This window comes from Lissotriton vulgaris, chromosome 11 (assembly GCF_964263255.1).
Source record: "Lissotriton vulgaris chromosome 11, aLisVul1.2, whole genome shotgun sequence".
NCBI classification, from domain to species: Eukaryota; Metazoa; Chordata; class Amphibia; order Caudata; family Salamandridae; genus Lissotriton; species Lissotriton vulgaris.
Genome location: NC_141699.1, coordinates 143,955,082 through 143,976,813, shown reverse-complemented (window position 1 = coordinate 143,976,813; position 21,732 = coordinate 143,955,082). Strand labels below are relative to the sequence as shown.

The window sequence follows — 21,732 nt, the reverse complement described above, 5'->3', positions numbered from 1 at the left end:
GAAAGAAAAAGGAAAAGGAAGGGTGAAGCGATCAGGAGTATGGTGGGCACTAAGGACCTCCTATTGGACATTGCCTAGCCCAGCAAAGAAGAGAAATGCAGCCATTTTAGTTAAAGGGACATTCACAATGATGGGTGCATTAAGCTTGGCAAAACAGTAAGCAAAAATACCAATTATTTTGCCAGTCCTACATTAGTCAGCTCTTTATGTTTTAAAATCATACGAATAAGTGTATCTTGTCTGTTATGAGGCAACTGTAATGTACAGATGTTTCTACTTTAACAATTTGTGGTTATAGTCGCTGAGTGAAAACATTTGTTTTATAAGACAGAGTGCAACGTACTAATTTTTGTAACATTACCCCTGTTCCTCTCCATCCAGCTGATTTTGGATGCAGTGCTGCAGATAATGTATGGTGCAGCAATGCCCTGGAGCGAGACCGTGGAACAGCTGGTGAAGCAGCATTTGGAGATGAACCATCCAAAGTAAGGCATAATGCTGGTATAGTTTGTCATTTTGGAAATGTAATGTATCGTAACAGTTACCATAAACCTACTCTGTGGGTGATGTGTAAGCCGCACAGCATGTTACACCATTTGTGCCGTAAATCAAATTTAAGTGCCTAAGGATTGACATATGTGTAACTCCTCCCTTGCATTGAACCTTCTGCTTTCAGATTAGGTCATTTGATCAAAGTGCTTTTGTGCCACATTTACAAAAAGCAGTGGTCCCACAGTGACGCCTTTTACTCCAACAATTGGAAAATGCATCCCAAAATGAGATGTTTCTAAACTCATTTTAACTGACCTCATTTGACCAATGATTCTGAATAATGCTTGAAAACCCTGCCTCATAATTGTTTATTTTCTCCCTTGAGTGTTTGTCAACCATATACAATGACTTAAGTACCTCAAACTCCACCCAAAGGAGAACATTATACACAGAAGAAAGAATATATGCAAAGCAAATGCATATATCCATCTTTATTTCTGCAACCTCTCCAAGTCTTAAGTTTATCTGCATATTATGTTCTTTAATCTAGCTATTTTATTTTACTGCCATAAGATCATAGTGAGAGTTCACTGTTTTGATGTGTAGTCCCTAATTTTCCATTGTTGTGGCATCCAACAAGCATGGTGCCGTAATATCTGAAAGAGACACGTTAGTGATAGATTCCTTACCTTAGAATATCCCCAGGCGTCAGACTGGATCCGGAAAGTTTTGCGTAGCAGTACCCTTGCGCGTCGGTAGGCGTCGTCTGCGGCTCCGCGTCCGTCGTCGGCGTCGTGGGCGCCGTAATGACGTCGTCGGAGTACTTAGACGCCGCCTCCGCGTGCTGACGTCAGTTCTTCTTTTTTCCGCGCCAGCCAGCGCAGATCTGGAAAGAGCAGTTCCCTAGTCACTTTTTGACTAACCTTTTTGATCTTTTTGATCCATCTCGAAGTCTTTACGACTCCGACGGTGCCGTTAGGGATGCCCGGCTTCAAGCATTGCGACGAGTGCGACCGTACCATGTCGCTTACGGATCCCCACCGCTTGTGCCTGATGTGTTTGGGCGTCGACCATGACGACGAGGCCTGCTCCGACTGTCGGGCCCTCTCGAGGAAGGCCAGGCAGGAGCGGTCCCGCAGGCGACTCGAGATCCGCCAGTCGGCCCCGCGCCGTGTGAGGTCCCGGTCCCGGTCCCACGGGAGGTCGAGGGACAGGTCGCGGGGACGGAGCCGTCACAGCTCCGGGAGTCGGCGCCACTCCTCCGGGTCTAAGTCGTCAGGTAAGAAGCATAAGAAGTCGAAGAGACATCATCGCTCTTCCGACTCCCCCCCAACGCTCGCGCGATGCGGCCGGGGGTTCGGGTGACACCGCCCACGCGGCTCCTCGTGAGTCGCGGGCGCCGCGTTCGGCCCCATACCCCCCGGTCCCTGGGCTGAACGAGACGCCGGAGGAGATCGAGCGCTTCCTCATGGCCATGAGGTCCCTTTCTTCTCCGACGGGTTCCGCGGCGCCTTCGGGCCCAGTGAACCCGTCTGGGGGTCCTAGTGAGTCGGGGGCTGCGACCCCGACGCCGTCGGGTGCTTCGGCCTCGACGCCGCCGACGCCTTCGGGCCCGGCGCCGCAGGGCCCCACGATCCCGACGCCGCCGGTGCCCTCGGGCTCGGCGCCGCAGGGCGCAGCGGCCCCCGCGTCGTCGGTGCCTTCGGGCCCGGCGCCGCAGGACGCGGCTAGGCCCTCGTCGGGCGTTGGATCGTCACCGGTGGACCTTACGACCCCCCCGGCGTCGGTCCGTGTGGTGTCCCCTCCGGCGTCGTCCTCGGACGGCGCCGCCCCCGATGCCTCCTCTCACTGGGTTCCGACGTCGGAACGGCGCCGGTCGGCGCCGCTTTCGACGCCGTTCGGAGAATTTCAATTCTATGAACCCAACCCATTAACTTATGACCCTGAATGTCAGGAGATGGGGGACGAGGAGAATTGGGAGGGGTCTGAGGACCCTCTGACAAGGGAATGTCAGTCTAACATGGACTGGACAGGAGACCTTGGGGAGGCCAGTGGCCTGGACACCTCTCCAGACACTGGGTTCGTCTCTCCTCCGACCGTGGCATCGGAGGAGGGCGCTACATATAGTGTGGTGTTGATGAGGGCTGCTAAGGCCTTGGGCCTTGAGCTCCCCGCCGCGGCCGTGAGGACTAACCTCCTCACTGAGGTCCTTAAGCCGCAGTCATGCTCCGTGGAGCCTCTGCTGCCGTTTAATGAGGCCTTGACGGACGTTCTTTTGGGCACTTGGTCCAGGCCCGCCACAGGTTCGCCTGTGGATAGGAACGTGGCCAGACGCCACCGCCCGGCCCCGGGCGACCCATGTTTCCTGTCCACCCACCCCACCCTCGAGAGTCTGGTTATCCAGGCCTCTAACTCCCAGACCGCCTTCCCGACGGCTCCCCCCGATCGGGAATCCAAGAGGTACGAGGCCTATGGCAAAAAGGTGTTCTCGTCCCTCAGCTTGGGACTGCGGTCTTCCAACACCGCATGCCTCTTGGGCCGTTACACCCACTCTCTGTGGGAAACGGTGGCGGAAGGGCTGCCAGAGTGTCCGTTGGAGGTACGGGCCAAACTCGGCCAAGCCCTATTGGAGGGCCGGGACGCAGTGAAGTATAATATCAGGTGCGGACTGGATACTACTGACTCGCTGGGCAGAGCGATGGCTACGACGGTGGCGATACGACGCCACGCCTGGCTGAGATCCGCCAACTTCTCGGCAGACGTCCAGAATACACTCATGGACATGCCGTTCGATGGCCGTCGCCTCTTTGGCAACAAGGCAGATCACGCGCTTGAGCGCTTTAAGGACTCCAGGGCTACGGCCAAGTCCTTGGGCCTCTCGGCCCCGCGCCAGCAAATGGGTGCCTTTCGCCCCTTTCGTGGCCAAGGAAGGGGCGCCCCCACACGTGCCGCCAGCCAATTGCCGCAAACTGTCGTCCAGCGCGGCGGCGGCCATGGAAACCGCCGTGGAGGTGGTCGGGGAAACAGGCGGAGCCAGTCCACACCTGCCCCCGCAGCATCCGCCTCTAAACCCTCCTAGTCCGTGTTTTCCGGCCCATGTGACGCCAGTGGGAGGCAGGGTTCGCCATCGCCACTCTCACTGGCGCACAGTCACTTCGGACAGGTGGGTGCTGCAGATCGTCCGAAGGGGCTACTCCCTCCCCTTCGAGACGACCCCTCAAGCCATGCCACCGCAACACCACCGCGTATCCGGGGATCACTTGCGGCTCCTGCAGGAGGAAGTTTCGGCCCTCTTGGCCAAGGGGGCCATCGAGTTCGTTCCTGGGCCAGAAGTAGGACGTGGTTGCTACTCCCACAACTTCCTGGTACCCAAGAAGGGCAAAGGGGGCCTACGCCCTATCTTGGATCTGAGGAACGTCAACGGTTTCCTCCGGAAGGAGAAGTTCAAAATGCTGACACTGGCTCAGGTCTTGGCTGCCCTAGACCCAGGAGACTGGATGGTAGCGTTGGACTTGCAGGATGCGTATTTCCACATCCCCGTCCTGCCGGCCCACCGGCGTTACCTGCGGTTCACGGTAGGCCTCGAGCACTTTCAGTTTACCGTGCTCCCCTTCGGCCTTACCAGCGCCCCACGGGTGTTCACGAAGGTGATGGCGGTGGTCGCAGCTCACCTGCGCAGGTTAGGGGTTTCAGTCTTCCCCTACCTAGACGACTGGTTGTTGAAGGCGGGCTCGCCCCAGGCAGTCGTCAACCACCTCCAGACTACGGCGGATCTCCTGCACCGGCTGGGATTTTCCATCAATGTGCCGAAGTCACACCTGTGCCCCTCTCAGAAGCTCCTTTTCATCGGAGCGGTTCTCGACTCGGCGCAGTTTCGGGCTTACCCGCCCGAACAGCGAGTCCGGGATATACAGGCCCTGATTCCGATCTTCAGGCCGTTATCCCGGGTTTCGGTCAGGTTGACGCTGCGGCTTCTGGGGCTGATGGCCTCCTGCATCCTTCTGGTGCATCACGCACGGTGGCGGATGCGGGCTCTGCAGTGGGACCTGAAGTTTCAGTGGGCCCAGCACCGGGGCAACCTGTCCGACCATGTCCTGATCTCGGAGGGCACTGCGAGACAGCTGCAGTGGTGGCTCACGGACCGCGATTGGGTCAACGGCAGATCCCTCTCCCTTCCCCAACCGGAGCACGTAGTTGTGACGGACGCGTCCCTCCAGGGCTGGGGGAGGCCACTTGGGAGAGGCGGAGATCAGAGGACTCTGGTCTCCGGCGGAGTCCCGGCTCCATATCAATCTGTTGGAGCTACGGGCGATTCGTCTGGCACTGAAAGCATTCCTCCCGTCTGTCCGAGGGAGTGCAGTGCAGGTGTTCACGGACAACACCACCGCCATGTGGTACTGCAACAAACAGGGCGGGGTGGGGTCGTGGACCCTATGCCAGGAGGCTCTGCGCCTCTGGCAATGGCTGGAACATCAGGGCGTGACTCTGGTGGTTCAACACCTGGCAGGTTCTCTGAATGCCAGGGCGGACGAACTCAGCCGTCGGTGCTCGATGGATCACGAATGGCGTCTGCACTCGGACGTGGCGCAAGGCCTCTTTCTGCGATGGGGAGAGCCTTGGTTAGATCTATTCGCCACCGAAGAGAGCGCGCAATGTCATCAGTTCTGCGCGTTGGAATTTCCAAGGCGGCGCTCGCTCGGAGACGCTTTTCGTCGCGAGTGGAGCTGCGGTCTGTTGTACGCCTTTCCGCCTGTACCTCTTCTGCCCAGAGTGCTGAAGAAGATCAAGCACGACCGGGCCCAAGTCATCCTTGTGGCTCCGGACTGGGCACGAAGGTACTGGTATCCCGAGCTACTCAGTATGTCAGTCGATCCCCCGGTTCGTCTGCCTCTTCAGGAGGACCTTCTGTCGCAGCAACAGGGGACAGTCCTCCACCCGAACCTGTCCAGTCTCCACCTCCATGCATGGAGATTGAGCGGTGACAGTTGAGGCCATTTGACTTGCCTCCTGAAGTGTGCAACATCATTCTGGCAGCCAGGCGTCCCTCCACAAAGACGGTATACGCCTGCAGGTGGAACAGATTTGTGGCATGGTGCACAGCAAAGGCTGTGGATCCCCTCAATGCCCCTCTCTCTGAGGTCCTTCTCTTCCTTCTTTCTCTTGCCCAGCAGGGCTCTGCTTTGGGCACTGTCAAGGGCTATCTTTCGGCTCTTTCAGCCTTTCTGAGGCTGCCTGACCAACCTTCTTTGTTCAAGTCCCCTATCGTTAATCGATTCCTGAAGGGCATCACTCATACTTTTCCTCCTGTTCCCTTCGTGATGCCTCAGTGGGACTTGAACCTGGTTCTAACATTCCTGATGTGCGCTCCCTTTGAGCCACTTCACAACTGTCCACTTCGCCTTCTTTCTTTGAAGACTGCCTTCCTGGTAGCCATCACCTCTGCCAGGTGAGTGAGTGAGCTCCAGGCCCTCTCTTGTAAGCCTCCTTTCCTTTCAGTCCATCCGGACAAGGTTGTTTTGAGGACTAGGCCCTCCTTCTTGCCTAAGGTGGTCACGGCCTTCCACATTGGGCAGTCCATCACATTGCCCACCTTCTTTCCGCCTCCGCACCCCTCGAGAGAGGAGGAGAGGCTCCACCGTCTGGACCCAAAACGTGCGCTCTCGTTCTATCTGGATCGCACACGCCAGTTCCGGGTGGATGATCAACTCTTTGTTGGGTACGCGGGCGCTAAGAAAGGGAAAGCGGTGCACAAGAGGACCATTTCTCGATGGATTATCATGTGCATCCAGGCATGTTACTCCTTAGCTAAGAAGGAACCCCCTGTTGGGCTGAGGGCTCATTCCACTCGAGCTACGGCCACTACAACTGCCTTGGGCCGAGGTGTGCCCTTGCAGGACATTTGCCAGGCAGCTACGTGCGCCTCGTTGCACACGTTTGCAAAGACACTACTGCCTGGACAGTCAAGTCCGGAGGGACGGCTACTTCGGCCGTTCCGTTCTACGGGACTTTCTGGTGTGAATATTGGTTAGCAGACCCACCACCACGGGGATGGTATTGCTGGGGTATCTATTCTAAGGTAAGGAATCTATCACTAACGTGTCTCTTTCAGATGCACAAGTTACTACTTGTGTAACGATATATCTGTAAGAGACATTAGTTAGTGATAGATTCCTTACCGACCCACCCATCCTCCCCGTTCTGCGAACCGATATCTAGGGTTAAGGTCATCCCCTTTCAGGGCCCTAGTTTCTTGGCACCAGTGTCGGTTTCGGTCATGGCTCTGCGCTTCTGGCGCGGAAAAGCTGTGACTAAGAACTGACGTCAGCACGCGGAGGCGGCGTCTAAGTACTCCGACGTCATTACGGCGCCCACGACGCCGACGACGGACGCGGAGCCGCAGACGACGCCTACCGACGCGCAAGGGTACTGCTACGCAAAACTTTCCGGATCCAGTCTGACGCCTGGGGATATTCTACGGTAAGGAATCTATCACTAACTAATGTCTCTTACAGATATATCGTTACACAAGTAGTAACTTGTGCTTTTGTCTGATATGTATCCTGGTCTTTGATAGTTGATCACACTGTCGGAGATTAAAACAGATCCTTTGCAATTTATCAGATTGAAAGTCCCACCAGTTGCAGTTTCAAGTGAACTCAGAATAGGCATCAATAGTTCCATGGAAGAGTGGCACTGCCTGGCTTTGAAGGGAGGTGCTCAGTGATATTCTCAAATATACAAGGCAAAGGGATTTAAACATAACTGATTGCTTGATAGAGTTCCAATGTAGTTGGCATCTAAAAGAGGGGATGGTTGCACGTTTGTCCAGGCTAAACATTTTATGTATGGCCCAGTGCTAAATTAACTGAAGGCTATGAATTGGTTTCTTACTAAGACCTAGTTACAGGCCATTACAATAGTCCACTCTCAACATGACTGTGGCTAGGTCTACAAGTTTGCTAACCGAAAGAAAAGAAAGCAGAATGAAGTTAACTTATTGAACTGCAAGTCCAGGATAAGGGACTTTACCAAACAGATCCCAGGCTTTGACACTGGCTTCTGGAAATTTTGGAGGGCTGAGTGTTCCAGCTAAGCAGCCCACCAGCTATGCAACCATACTTTGGAGTTCTATTTCAGTGCCATTTTATTGTTCCAAAAGGCCACTTCAGTGCATCTGTTTTGAACTGTTCTTTGGTGTGGCTAAGCAAGACATCCAGTGGTATAATGAGCCTCGTGTTTTCTGCAGAGGATAAACCAAATTAATTAATCAGGTGGGCCAAGGGGGGGGGGCAACATAAATGTTGAAGTGTGTATTAGAGAGGGGCCCTGAGGAACCCCTTGCCTAACCTGTCTATTGGAAGATTAGCAAGAAGGTATCTTACCTGCTTGTGTTCTAGCCTGTAAGTAGGACAGAAACCAACTTAGGGCTAGGCTGTACCTTGAATGTCAGGTTCATACAATTGAATCAGCATGGTGCATGAGATGGTATTGAAGGTGGCAACAAGGTCTAAAACTTTAATGGTAACAGTAATTGCTAGGAATATTCGGGTCTGCAGAAGCTTCTTTCAGAATTGGAGTCATTATAGCATGCTTCTAAAACCAGCAACATGGCACAGGTCGGAGGAGCACTAAATGGTTCTGTGAGCTGGGGGGAGGGCCGGAAAATGTTATGGGATCAGTTTGTCTATACCACAATGGAAAATAAAAGCGGGCTTTCTCAAGAGGGAAACAGATTTGACTCTTAGCTTACATTTCTTGACCAATTCTGGGGGGTCGGAGGATCGAAGCCTCTGAGAATCCAAAAGAGAATAGTGATTTATGGAGGCATAACTAGCTGTTATGAAATAGTCAACAGTGAGTGCAGCAGAAAATGTTGAACATTGGATAAATATTCACAGATATCTTGAGCAGGGTGTAAAGCTCTGGAATTACAATTGAGATGAAAATGGTATCAACATTTTAAAATATTTGTTTAGAGTTGGCCGAAGCAGTAATTTTCTTTTTTATGGTAAGTGGCTTTAGTTATCCTAATTTCAATGTATAGTTTCTTAAGGCACCTGAATGCTTTAATTTATTCTTGTGATAACAACCCCTTCTCCATTTCAGTTACAATTTTGTGCATTATAGTTTAAGTTCTGAGAGTAAAGGCTTGGGAACTATGGTTGATTCACTTTTTTATAGGGGTAGTTTAGTCTAAAAAGAGAATCTGAAAGAAACACGTTAGTGATGGATTCCTTACCTTCCCCATAAAATCTGGAAGACTTTTGGCCAAGAAACTCTCCTGTGGCTGCGGCAGATCTGTAATCAGTCCTTAGAGGAAGGAACTGTTCTGGAGGGCTGAAAGCAGTTGGTGGTGACTCCACTGATTAAGAACCCCTCTCTGGACCCGGCAACCCCTGCAAGCTTTAGGCCCATCTCTCTTCTGCCATATCCGGTTAAAATTCTGGAAAAGGCAGTTAGCCGGATTCTATTGTGCTTTTTAGAGGAGAATCATCTGCTTGACAGAGATCAATTCTGATTCCGCCCAGGCAACGGGACTTAGACGGCTCTGGCCACCATGATAGACAACCTACGTATGCGAGCAGACAACGGGAATGCCACTGTTTTAGTGCTTCTCGATATGTCGGAAATGTTCGACACAGTGAGCCACTCCATCTTAGTGGAGAGACTGGAGAGGATAGGGGTGAAGGGTCGGGCACTGCAATGGCTACAGTCCTATCTTGCGGGGAGACAGCAGGTGGTACCTTTGGCAAAGTTCTCCTCCAGCAAATACCCGGTAGTTCACGGGGTGCGGCAGGGCCTTGTGATCAGCCCTATTATCGTCAGTGTCTATCTGCAGCCCCTGTTCCCCATTATTAAATCATTTGGAGTCGACCTAGTCAATTACGCCGATGATACACAGCTGGTGTTCTCCTTTGAGGAAGAACATGCAGTCTCCCTGGACATGTTCCAGCAGTGTATGCGCCGGACGGCTGGCTGGCTCTGTAGGAACTCCCTTCAGTTTAATGGGGGGAAGTTTGAAGTGGTGTACTGTTCCTCTGCCAGGATGTCTAAACATCTTCCACTGGAGTTCAGGCTTACTCCTGAGGAGGAGCCGCTGACCCCGGTCAGCAATGTACGCAATTTGGGAGTTCTGATTGATGACAACCTTCAGATGGAGTCACAGGCAAATAAGACCGCCAGTGTGTGCTTCTCCTTAATGCGCATGCTACGCCAGATACTCCCATTATTAGTCCCGCTCTCTGGTAGTGAGAAGCACAGTGATAAATAGGCTAGATTATTGCAACTCCCTGTATTTGGGAGCACCACAGTACATCTTTCAGGGGTTGCAGAGAGTCCAATCTGCTGCAGCAAAACTGGTGCTAAATAATGTAAATGTAAATGTAAATGTATTGCGATTTATATAGCGCACGTATCACCCGAAGGCATCAAGGCGCTTGCCTTGGGAACCCGTCCTGGTATTCCCCTGTGAGATAACATCAGCAGGGTATCCACAAGGTGAAAGCCAGGCATCCCGCCGCGAGGGGCCGTAGTGGAGATTAAGCAAGCTATTGCCCAGAGTCGCAGAGTGTGAACCCGTGAGTCGAGTAGGCACCGGAACGAGAATTATCAAGTCCGTGGAATTTTTGAGCCCAAGACCCGCCGAGGCGGGGAATTGAACCCTGGTCCAGGACCGATCTCAGCTTCCGGGTCTGCCGCCTCTAACCCCTGAGCCACACTTCTCCACTAGGCAAAGTCATTCACCTACCACCCTGGCTTTGAGAGATTTACACTGGTTACCTATCAGGGAATGGGTCGATTTTATGGTTTAACTCTTTTTTATTAAAGTCAGCACATAGAAAGGACAATCATCACATGTACAGTTCAGTCAGGTATCGTATAACTCCCTCAAAATATGCAAGGTCCTTGTGAACCTATTACAACTAGTACTATTCACCCCCTTAGGGCTGACCATTATCATGTAACCTTACGAAGGTCCCCCCCCCCAACTGTAAACAAGAATACAAACTCCCCCAACCCCCTCCCCGTCCAGTGCTCGGGTCCCTCCCAGTGTTCCGTAGCTCTCTGCCCTCATGATCTGCCAATCTGCGGCTGCCTTAAGTGTCAGTCTCCTTTGTCTCTGTGAGTCTCAGCAAACGCAAGTACCTAGGGCAGGTGATTTCTCTAAATTCTGTGACCAGCAGTGATTGGAACAGTTGCCAGAGTTCTTCGTATTTGTCCCCTTCCCCCACCATGGTGAGCGACAACTTTTCCATGCCCAGGACGTGCCACATTCTGTGTAACTAGCCAGTAATCGTGGAAGTGGTGGCGGTGCGCCAATGGGTTAGGATGTTTTGGAGCGCCGAGCCCAAGGCAATAGCTATTTGTCGTCCTCTGCGGGAGCGTAAGGGGTATGTAAGTACGTTGGGGAGCCCCAAGATCACGTATGCGGGAATCGAGGAAGCTCCGTTTGGAAGTGCGTATCAACATAGTCAAGGACCTGATTCCAATAGGGTCGGCGATGGTCACAGTCCCACAATAAATGTGTCAGGTTGCCCACCTGCTCACAGCCCCTCCAACACAGATTCCCTTTGCTATGATCCATTTTGTGTATTCCTTCCGGAGTGTAATACCAGTATGTGGTTATCTTTGTTAGTGTCTCTGTAAGTCCAGTGTAGTATGCAGTGTGATATGCTCTGTATGAAATCTTGTCCCATTCCTTATGGCTGAGGGATCTACCCAATTCCCTTTCCCAAAGTTCCCTACCAGGATTATATATGGGTGTCTGAGGCGTCTGCAGCATTTTATACTGGTCGGATATGAGTTTGGCATCCGAAGATCGTGTTATGAGCCAGCGCTCATACGGCAGGAGTCGCCTATCTGTGCTCGTCCGCACTTGAGGTTGAAGAGCCCAGTGCCTGACTTGGAGATATCGTAATCGCTCCGTTTCAGAGAAGCTGTATTCCTGCTTGAAAAGGGGGAAGGGAGGACCCCTTCCGAACCATAAACGTGGTATAGGAAGCTGCAACCGGCCGATCGCCAGTGGGAGAAGGCTCCCCTCTCCGTTCCTGGCGTGAAATCTGGATTGTCCACAAGCGGTGTGAGTGGGGATGGAAAAGTGGTGAATTTTCGGGTGACACAAGTGGAGTCCCACACCTCCAAGGGGATTCTGGTGATGTATGAAGCATATAGGTTGGCCGGTCTGTGGGCCCTTCGGAGGAAAGGGATTTCCTGCAGCGAGCGACCCGCTACCGCCTGGTCTTGAAAGAACCAGTGTTTCTCTGACTCTCATTTGCTCCACTCCACCAGGTAACGCAACTGAGCCGCCTGGTAGTATTTGTGCAAGTTTGGCATTCCCAGACCCCCAGATTCCGGGGGGAGCACGGCCAGTGCCCTCCACAGTCTGGGTCTACGGCCCTGCCAAATAAAGTGGGCGATGTCGTCTGTGTTTGCTCGATCCAGCCTGCAGGTGGACGCAGTGGCAGGGCCCAAAAGAGGTATAGAATCTGGGGCAAGATGGTCATTTTGACCGCTGCAATCCTGCCCAGCCAGGAGAGCGGGAAGTGTCTTCACCGTCCAAGCTCTTCTCGGACTTTCCCACGCAGTATCTTGTAGTTGGCGTCCACCATAGCGGGGAGTGTGGATGCTAGCCGAATCCCAAGGTATGGAACCGTGTCCTTTGCCCGTTCAATGGGGAGAAGATTCTGCAGGTAACTCCTCGAAACGGGCGAGAGCGACAAGTCCAGTGCAGTGGATTAGTCTGTGTTAATTTTGAACCCAGCCACTCAAGCGAAGGTGTCCAGCTCCGCTGAACAAGCTGGAAGGGCAGTGCACAGGTTATCTAAGGAGATCAGTACGTCATCAATGTAGCCTCCGAATTTAATCCCTGTAGCTAACGTATTCTGACAAATTCTCTGGGCCAGTGGCTCCATGTACAAGGCAAATAAGGGTGAGAGGGGACAGCCTTGTCTCGTGCCCCGCTCTATGTCAAAGCTGGCCGAGTTATAGCCATTTACCCGAACCACCACGGTTGGGTATTTGTAACAGTTAAAGATGAAGTTGCGTAATTTCTCCCCGATCCCTGCTTTAGCTAACACTAGTTCCAGGTAAGGCCAGTGGACCCGGTTGTCGCTCCGGTATAAAGCCCGTCTGGTCAGGGTCTAAAAGCCCAGGTAAGTGAGGGGCTAGTCGGGCTGCTAGAATCCCTGTATATAATTTGAGGTCCACGTTTAAGAGCGATATTGGCCAGTAAGCTCCGCATTTAGTTCTGTCTTTACCCGCCTTGGGTATAACGGATATGGAGGCTCAGAGTAAATCAGCCGGTATTGCACCGGGTTCAGCAAATGTGTTGAAAAGCCGCGTTAGTGTCGGGGCGAGCGTAGTGCAGAATTTCTTATAGAAGATGGCTGAAAAGCCATCTGGTCCTGGCGCTTTCCCTAGCTTAAGACTGTAGGAGAGTAGGGTCTGCAATCCTATGATCACCCAGATTTTTTGCTTTTGTTTCACTGGTTTACGACTTTCTCTGGCTGTGGGCCTGCCAATCAGACCCACAGCCTGGCTGTTCTCTTTCTAAATTACGACATGTACCCTAGGTGCATTTACCAATTGGTACTGGGCCACCTTATCAGACCCTGTAACTCAGGGCATAGGTGTACCCAGGGCTGCCAGGGGCTGCAGCATGTATTATGCCACCCCTGGCTGGCCTCCTAAATTTGACACAACTGGCTGCATGACAGCTGGGGCAAAGGCGTGTAATCACCCTTTGCTGTAGGTGTAGTATACCTATACCTAACCCTAAAATGGACACACAGATTCCTATCAGTCACTCCTATGGCAGGCCTTGACAATCCTGAAGGCAGAGTGCTTGGAATCGTGTGAGATGGTGCTCTGGCATGAGCTGAGCCTGTCTGCAGCTTTCGGAACCAAGTCCTAATAGCTGTTCCATGATATCGCATACCATATACTCTTAAGTGCATTATAATCCTCGCGGTTAAATGCTAACTTTGGTATTGCTTTATCAAAAGATGTCGAGTAAGGTGTCATACGAATTGGAATACTAACCCCTCGCCAATTCTGGCGACGGGGTTAGCATTCCACCCTTCTAAAGGGACACGACATGTATGTAACTGTGAACCCCGGTTAAAGTTAACTGAAGCCTCAGCTCCACAAAATGGATGCTGCCACCACAGACACGAGTCTGACCTCCTGCTGCTGGGAGTCCTTCCAGCGAGGGAGGCCTGGACAAAGGGTTTCCTGTCCGGGGCGGTTCTAGCACCGTCCCAGACATGGTTTTGTGTATCCTGGGTAGGCAGGGCTTTTCAGGAAGGTGACTGCTGAGTGGCACCCGGTGCTCACTACGCATAGGCCGGTCAGAACCAGTTCCAGGGGCACACCAGCCCCTGGCCTGGGGAAAGTCCGGCATGGCAGAGGGGTGTAACCACCCCCCTCCTAGTCCCACCCATAGGCAGGACCTAGTCACCGGGTCAGCCCCCTTTTTTAGTATAAAGATGGGAGCGGGCCCCCTGTTAAAATTAGATCATCTTTGGAATCAAGACACGACTTTCTGCGAAAGGACTTCACGATTTCTTCATCAAGATTCTCCCTTGTGGCTAAGGAGTAGTCACCCTGCATCCGCAGGTACCATCCTAAAGAACACTGCGGTCTGCTGCAAGTCCTTCATCACGAATCCGACGACCCAGCTCGACGAGACCCGGCTTCCCTGGCACCTCTGACCTCTACTCACCTCTACAGCCAAGCTGAGAACCGTGAGTGCGACGAGACCTCGAGGGACCGACGATCGCCAAGACTGCACGACATCTTTACTGCAAGCCCACCGTGTCCTCCACGGGTGAGTGCTTTGGGGTCCGAGAAGCCCCGACCCTGCGCAGCTCCAGCACCCAAGGTCAGCCTCCCTGCATCTCCACGATCTGCGTGGGGCCCTTCTGCTGTTTGCTGTGCACCGCGTTGTTTGGCTACTAGCCGGCTGGCTTGTGGCCTTCTGAACGACGCCCGACGACATCACTGCTGCTGGTCTGGTTGCTCCAGACTGGCCCTTGCTTCCTTCTTGAAGAGAGGCACCCCGGACCCTCCTGGTCCACTCCATTTTAGGTCCACCGCGTGGGCTTGAATTTGCCAAGGCTTTGTTGCCCAATCCTGGGTCCAGCGACGCCGACAGCTTCTATCTTCGTGGGACAGCTCGATCCTCCTTCCTGGTCGCCGACAACGCCTCCTGGTCCGTGAGATCTCCGAGCCCAGCGTCACCCACACGCCTTGTCGAGGTGGCTACCATCCGGTGCCCTCCTGGTGCCCACTGACTACTGGCTAGTAGTCTCGAACTTGGTCCCCTCTGCTTTCAGGTGTCATCTTCCATCGATCCAGGCTTGGATCCACCGAACTTTCTTCACTGGTCGCCTGCCAGCAACTTCTTTCTTCCAGGCTCCTGGTCCGTCAACGAGGATTCCCGACGTCCTTTGAGTCCTATGCAGCTGCAGCTCCTGGGCTAGGTAACTTCGGCATTTCGGTGCCCCAGCATAGCCTCAGTATCCAAGGGTCAGAATCTACTTTCGTTTTCTCCCTACCAGGTCGGGTTCGCCCGAGAACACTAACTTTGCAATTTCTAGCTACCATAGACTTTGTCCCGCATCTCGCGTGAGAGTGCACACACTGCACCCGAGTCCCCTGGGTCTCCTAGAAGTAATCTAACGATTCCATAGTCAAGTCCTAGCGATTCCAAAGCCTATTAGTACTGTACTTACCTGCTAGTAATTTCGCATTCCACTTTTCAAGTATATGGTTTTCCGTGCCCCTCGGGCATTTGTATATACTGTGCTAACTTAAGTATTTTTGTAAGAGTTTTGGTTTGTGCTTAGTACCCTGTCCTCATAAAGAGTACAGGGCTGTTGTGATTCTTAATAAATAACTGTTTATTTTCATAACACTTGTGTGGTGTCCTTTCACTTGGTGTTCAAGGGGTATATGTGGTATAACAGCTGGCTTAACACGCCCTCTCGAGTCTTTAGCCTTAGACTGCTCGTATCCACGCTACTAGGATAGCTGGTCTATAAGGTTGACTTACAACCAATCATCAATAAGGGTTGCTGGACTGATACATAGTGTTTGTAGGAAGGTACATCCTGACTATGGTTGCCCCCAACTTTTTGCCCTGTGTTTTAGCTGGTTTTGGACATAGTCGACCTGGGACGCTGCCAATCAGGACCCCAGGCCTACTGCTCTCTCTTTAAAATGGATTCCATGTACCCTAGGTACATTTCCAATTGGTACTGGGCCACCCTATCAGACCCTGTAACTCAGGGCATGGGTGTACCCAGGGCTGCCAGGGGCTGCAGCATGTATTATGCCACCCCTGGCTGGCCTCCTAAATTTGACACAACTGGCTGCTTGACAGCTGGGGCAAAGTCGTGTAATCACCCTTTGCTGTAGATATAGTATACCTATATCTAACCCTAAAATGGACACACAGATTCCTATCAGTCACTCCTATGGCAGGCCTTAACAATCCTGAAGGCAGAGTGCTTGGAATCGTGTGAGATGGTGCTCTGGCATGAGCTGAGCCTGTCTGCAGCTTGCGGAACCAAGTCCTAATAGCTGTTCCATGATAACGCATACCATATACTCTTAAGTGCATTATAATCCTCGCGGTTAAATGCTAACTTTGGTATTGCTTTATCAAAACATGTCGAGTAAGGTGTCATACGAATTGGAATACTAACCCCTCGCCAATTCTGGCGACGGGGTTAGCATTCCACCCTTCTAGAGGGGCACGACATGTATGTAACTGTGAACCCCGGTTAAAGTTAACTGAAGCCTCAGCTCCACAAAATGGATGCTGCCACCACAGACACGAGTCTGACCTCCTGCTGCTGGGAGTCCTTCCAGCGAGGGAGGCCTGGACAAAGGGTTTCCTGTCCGGGGCGGTGCTAGCACCGTCCCAGACATGGTTTTGTGTATCCTGGGTAGGCAGGGCTTTTCAGGAAGGTGACTGCTGAGTGGCACCCCGGTGCTCACTACGCATAGGCCAGTCAGAACCAGTTCCAGGGGCACACCAGCCCCTGGCCTGGGGAAGTCCGGCAGGGGAGAGGGGTGTAACCACCCCCCTCCTGGTCCCACCCATAGGCAGGACCTAGTCACCGGGTCAGCCCCCTTTTTTAGTATAAAGATAGGAGCGGGCCCCCTGTTCAAATTAGATCATCTTTGGAATCAAGATACCACTTTCTTCGAAAGGACTTCACGATTTCTTCTTCAAGATTCTCCCTTGTGGCTAAGGAGTAGTCACCCTGCATCCGCAGGCACCATCCTAAAGAACACTGCGGTCTGCTGCAAGTCCTTCATCACGAATCCGACGACCCAGCTCGACGAGACCCGGCTTCCCTGGCCCCTCTGACCTCTACTCACCTCTACAGCCCAGCTGAGAACCGTGAGTGCGACGAGACCTCAAGGGACCGACGATCGCCAAGACTGCACGACATCTTTACTGCAAGCCCACCGTGTCCTCCACTGGTGAGTGCTTTGGGGTCCGAGAAGCCCCGACCCTGCGCAGCTCCAGCACCCAAGATCAGCCCCCCTGCATCTCCACGATCTGCGTGGGGCCCTTCTGCTGTTTGCTGTGCACCGCGTTGTTTGGCTACTAGCCGGCTGGCTTGTGGCCCTCTGAACGACGCCCAACGACTTCACGACTGCTGGTCTGGTTGCTCCAGGCTGGCCTTTGCTTCCTTCTTCAAGAGAGGCACCCCGGACCCTCCTGGTCCACTCCAGACGCCATTTTAGGTCCACCGCGTGGGCTTGAATTTGCCAAGGCTTTGTTGCCCAATCCTGGGTCCAGCGACGCCGACAGCTTCTATCTTCGTGGGACAGCTCGATCCTCCATCCTGGTCGCCGACAACGCCTCCTGGTCCGTGAGATCTTCGAGTCAAGCGTCACCCACTCACCTAGTCGAGGTGGCTACCATCCGGTGCCCTCCTGGTGCCCACTGACTACTGGCTAGTAGTCTCGAACTTGGTCCCCTCTGCTTTCAGGTGTCATCTATCTTCAAGATCCAGGCTTGGATCCGACTGAACTTTCTTCACTGGTCACCGGCCAGCATCTTTTCTTCCGGCTCCTGGTCCGTCTACGAGGATTCCCGACGTCTTTTCAGACCTATGCAGCTGCAGCCCCTGGGCTAGGTAACTTCGGCATTTCGGTGCCCCAGCATAGCCTCACTATCCAAGGGTCAGAATCTACTTTCGTTTTCTCCCTACCAGGTCGGGTTCGCCCGAGAACACTAACTTTCTAATTCCTAGCTACCATAGACTTTTGTCCCGCATCTCGCGTGAGAGTGCACACACTGCACCCGAGTCCCCTAGGCCTCCTAGACATAATCTAACGATTCCCTAGTCAAGTCCTAGCGATTCCAAAAGCTATTAGTACTGTACTTACCTGCTAGGAATTTCGCATTCCACTTTCAGAGTATATGGTTTTCCGTGCCCCTCGGGCATTTGTATATACTGTGCTAACTTAAGTATTTTTGTAAGAGTTTTGGTTTGTGCTTAGTACCCTGTCCTCATAAAGAGTACAGGGCTGTTGTGATCTTTAAATAAATAACTGTTTATTTTCATAACACTTGTGTGGTGTCCTTTCACTTGGTATTCAAGGGGTATATGTGTGGTAAACAGCTGGCTTAACGCGCCCTCTCGAGTCTTTAGCCTTAGACTGCTCGTATCCACGCTACTAGGATAGCTGGTCTATAAGGTTGACTTACAACCAATCATCAATAAGGGTTGCTGGACTGATACATAGTGTTCACTAGAATAGTGAGCACTGCATATCAGGCCACCTTCTCACATTGGTGAGCAGCGGTTGGGATTTGAGCTTGCTGTTGTTTTACCACACGTATCCTAAGAATATCTTGTTGAAAGATCACATAAAGGACTGTTAGGTACATATAACTAAAGCTTAGAATACTCTGAGTTCTACTGAACCAGCTGTTGTAGCTCCTCAAGGCTTAGCACACCTTGGCTGCAACTCTTAGCAAGGGATCAGTAGGTAAACACATAGTGTAGGTAGGTGCATCACTTACACCACACTAGAATCAGCATGTCAGACAAAGGAGGAAACTCTGAGTATCCCCTTGTGTCAGTGGACCTTCCACAGGTCACTTCTAAATATGCTGCTCTTAGCTTCCATGAGATGAGACAAGTGTGTACTCTCAGGAAACTAAAACAGGGGTCTAACCCCACCACTTCCTTTCTGATTGGTCTCTTAGAGGCTTATGATGCCAGTAGGGCTGGTAACCCAGACCCTTCTAATCCAGAAGGAAGTTTGCCCTCCTTACAGGGTCCCTTTGATATCCATCCCCTCCATGAGGCAGATGATGCTGAGGAGGAGGATGAGTTGTCTGGGGATGAGGCAGATAAGGGACAGGTAGAGGTCAGTAGACTAACCCGGACCAACTTAAGCAGACATGAGAGGGACTCTAGGGGAGCCCTGGGGCCACTCTCAGGTCAGCTTAACATTGGGAATGGACGAGTTAGGTCTCTATCTAGAGGCTCTAACAGATCCCTTCATACCAATGGCTCTCAACGTTCCTCTCAAAGGGGAATGACATCTCCCCAGAGGAGAGTGTATGAGGCAAAGGAAAAGGCAGCCAATCTGAGGATTGAAAGGGAAGAACTTGCCCTGGCCAAAGAAAGGCTTGCCTTTGCTAGAGAGCAACAATTGAGTGGGGCAGTCCCCACTGGTGGCAGCAATAATCCTAGCAATAGGGAAAGGAGTTTTGATAAAAAGCACCTGAATAAGATAGTGCCCCCCTTTAAAGAAGGGGATGACATCCACAAATGGATTACTGCTTTGGAGAGAGCCTGCACTGTGCAGGGTGTTCCCCAAAGTCAGTGGGCAGCTATCTTGTGGCTCTCCTTTGATGGTAAAGGTAGAGATAAGCTCCTCACCACAAGGGTGGAGGATGCTAACAATTACCAAATCTTGAAGAATACACTGGTTGATGGGTTTGGTTTAACCACTGAACAATACAGGATGCTGTTCAGAGACACCCAGAAAACTCAGTCTCAAGATTGGACTGACTTTGTTGATTGTGCCACTAAGGCTTTTGAAGGCTGGCTACTGGGTAGTAAGGTTACTGATTTTAAAGGATTGTATAATCTAATTATGAGGGAGCAAATCTTAAATAATTGTCAGAACCAGTTATTACATCAGCACCTGGTAGACTCTGATCTGACCTCTCCACAGGAATTGGGTAAGAGGGCAGACAAATGGGTCAGAACCAGGGTTAGGCCTAAAAACCAGGGTGGTGACCAGAAAAAGGAATCAACCAAGCCTCAAGAGAAGGGTGGGGATAAATCCTCAGAGAAGACTTCCCAAGGGCCCCAAAACTCCAACAAGGGTGGTGGGTCCCAGAACACTCCTTCAGAACAAAAGAAACCTTATTGCCATACCTGTAAACAGGTGGGTCATTACAAAAGTGATGTCAGTTGCCCTAAAAATGGTAATAAGGGAAACATACCCCCAGGTAATACTCCTAAACCTCCTGTTACCACTAGTGGTAATCCCCCAGGTGGTGGGAGTGCCCCCAAGAATGTGGTGGGCATTACTTTGGGCAATCAGGAGGACTATGGCCTAGCCAGGTTCCCTGACCACACTCTTGTCTGTGAGACTGGCATGGGGTTTGCCAACTTCACTACTGGACCCCACATTTTGGGAAAGTATAGACAAGAAGTTTTAGTGAATGGTCGGAAAGTTGAGGCATTCAGAGACACAGGGGCCAGCCTCACCATGGTGAGTGACCATCTGGTCCCCTCTGCTCAACTGACCCCTGGTTTTACTTATCAGGTGACAGACATTCATGGAGTGAAGAGAAGGCATCCCATGGCAGTAGTCAAGCTCAGTTGGGGTAATGTCACAGGGCCCATGAGAGTGGCAGTGACAGATAACCTACCTGTAGATTGCTTACTGGGGAATGACCTGGAACTCTCAGCATGGGCTGAGGTGGAGCAAGAAACTCACTCCAGAATGATAGGCCTATCCAGACAGGTTAGTGGGGCAGTAATAGATACAGCCCCAGTCCAAGCACCATTCCTCCCTGAAAAGGTTGGAAGGGCAGTGGTAGCCACTGCCCAGGCTCAGACAGACTTTCCAGAACAGGATAGGAGGGCTGTGACAGTCACAGCCCAAACACAGACTGAGTGCCCTCCTGAAAAGGTTGAAATGGTCTCAGCCTCTACTCAAACAGATAGTGAGGTTGTGAAGCCTGAAACAATGGATCACTCCACTCAAACAGAGAGCATTGAGGAGGAAGAAGAGTCTTCCCCCTCCCAGACACTAGGTGAGAGCCAGCCTCCTCAGGGAACTGACTCTACCCCTGTTGAAGGAACTGCCCCAGAGGTAGTCAGGCCTAGCCTGGCAGAGCCCCTGATGGCAGTGGACCCTTCCCAGGTGGGACCCAGTCTGGAGCAGGTAACCTGCACCTCTCTACCCTGCCTCAGTCAGCCCAGGGCTGAAGAGGACAGGGGGGCCAGTGGTGGACCCCAAAGGGCCCCCTGTCCAAAAGAACCCCTTAATCAGCAGATTAGGATCACTGAAGCTGGTAACCCTAGCCAAGTGAAAATAGAACAGACTCCTGAGGGATCCCCCTTAAAAGTAGTTAGGGAACTCCCACAGCTGGACACTGTTGGGCACAGCCAAACATGGGGCCTAAAAACCCCAGACCTGACCTGTCCCTCCAGTAAGCCAAACAGAGGGACTCAGCCTCCAGCTTTAGGTAGCCAGAGGCTGACCCTGAGAGCTCAGTGCATCTCAGCTAAAGAAAGAAAGGCACACATGATGAATGGTGATTGGAGGAAGTTGAGCCCAAAGGTAGAGGAGCCTCACTTCAGTACTCCATCCCAGCATCAGCCTTCTTCTTTCCCAAGACACACCAGAGACAGAGATTCCCTATGGTGGAGACCCTCAGATACCCTTAGGGTGAGGGGTTGCCTAGTGGACCATGACACAGGGGGAAACCAAGCCAGAGCTGGTCCTTCCTTATATGGCCACTTAGGTAATAGAGGCTTACCTGGACAAGGATAGCCTTATCTCCTTTCGTTTGGGGGGGGGTTGTGTAGGAAGGTACATCCTGACTATGGTTGCCCCCAACTTTTTGCCCTGTGTTTTAGCTGGTTTTGGACATAGTCGACCTGGGACGCTGCCAATCAGGACCCCAGGCCTACTGCTCTCTCTTTAAAATGGATTCCATGTACCCTAGGTACATTTCCA

The 21,732-nt window shown here is 52.1% G+C and overlaps 1 protein-coding gene across 1 annotated transcript in view; it reads left to right on the top strand.

Moving 5' to 3' along the window:
• The window catches only part of KNTC1 (kinetochore associated 1), a 926,084-nt gene that overhangs the window by 225,994 nt on the left and 678,358 nt on the right, over positions 1–21,732 (top strand). The window contains exon 28 of the mRNA XM_086942947.1: positions 382–485. Within this exon, the coding sequence (XP_086799073.1) occupies positions 382–485 (104 nt within the window). The remainder of the gene's footprint in view (positions 1–381; positions 486–21,732) is intronic.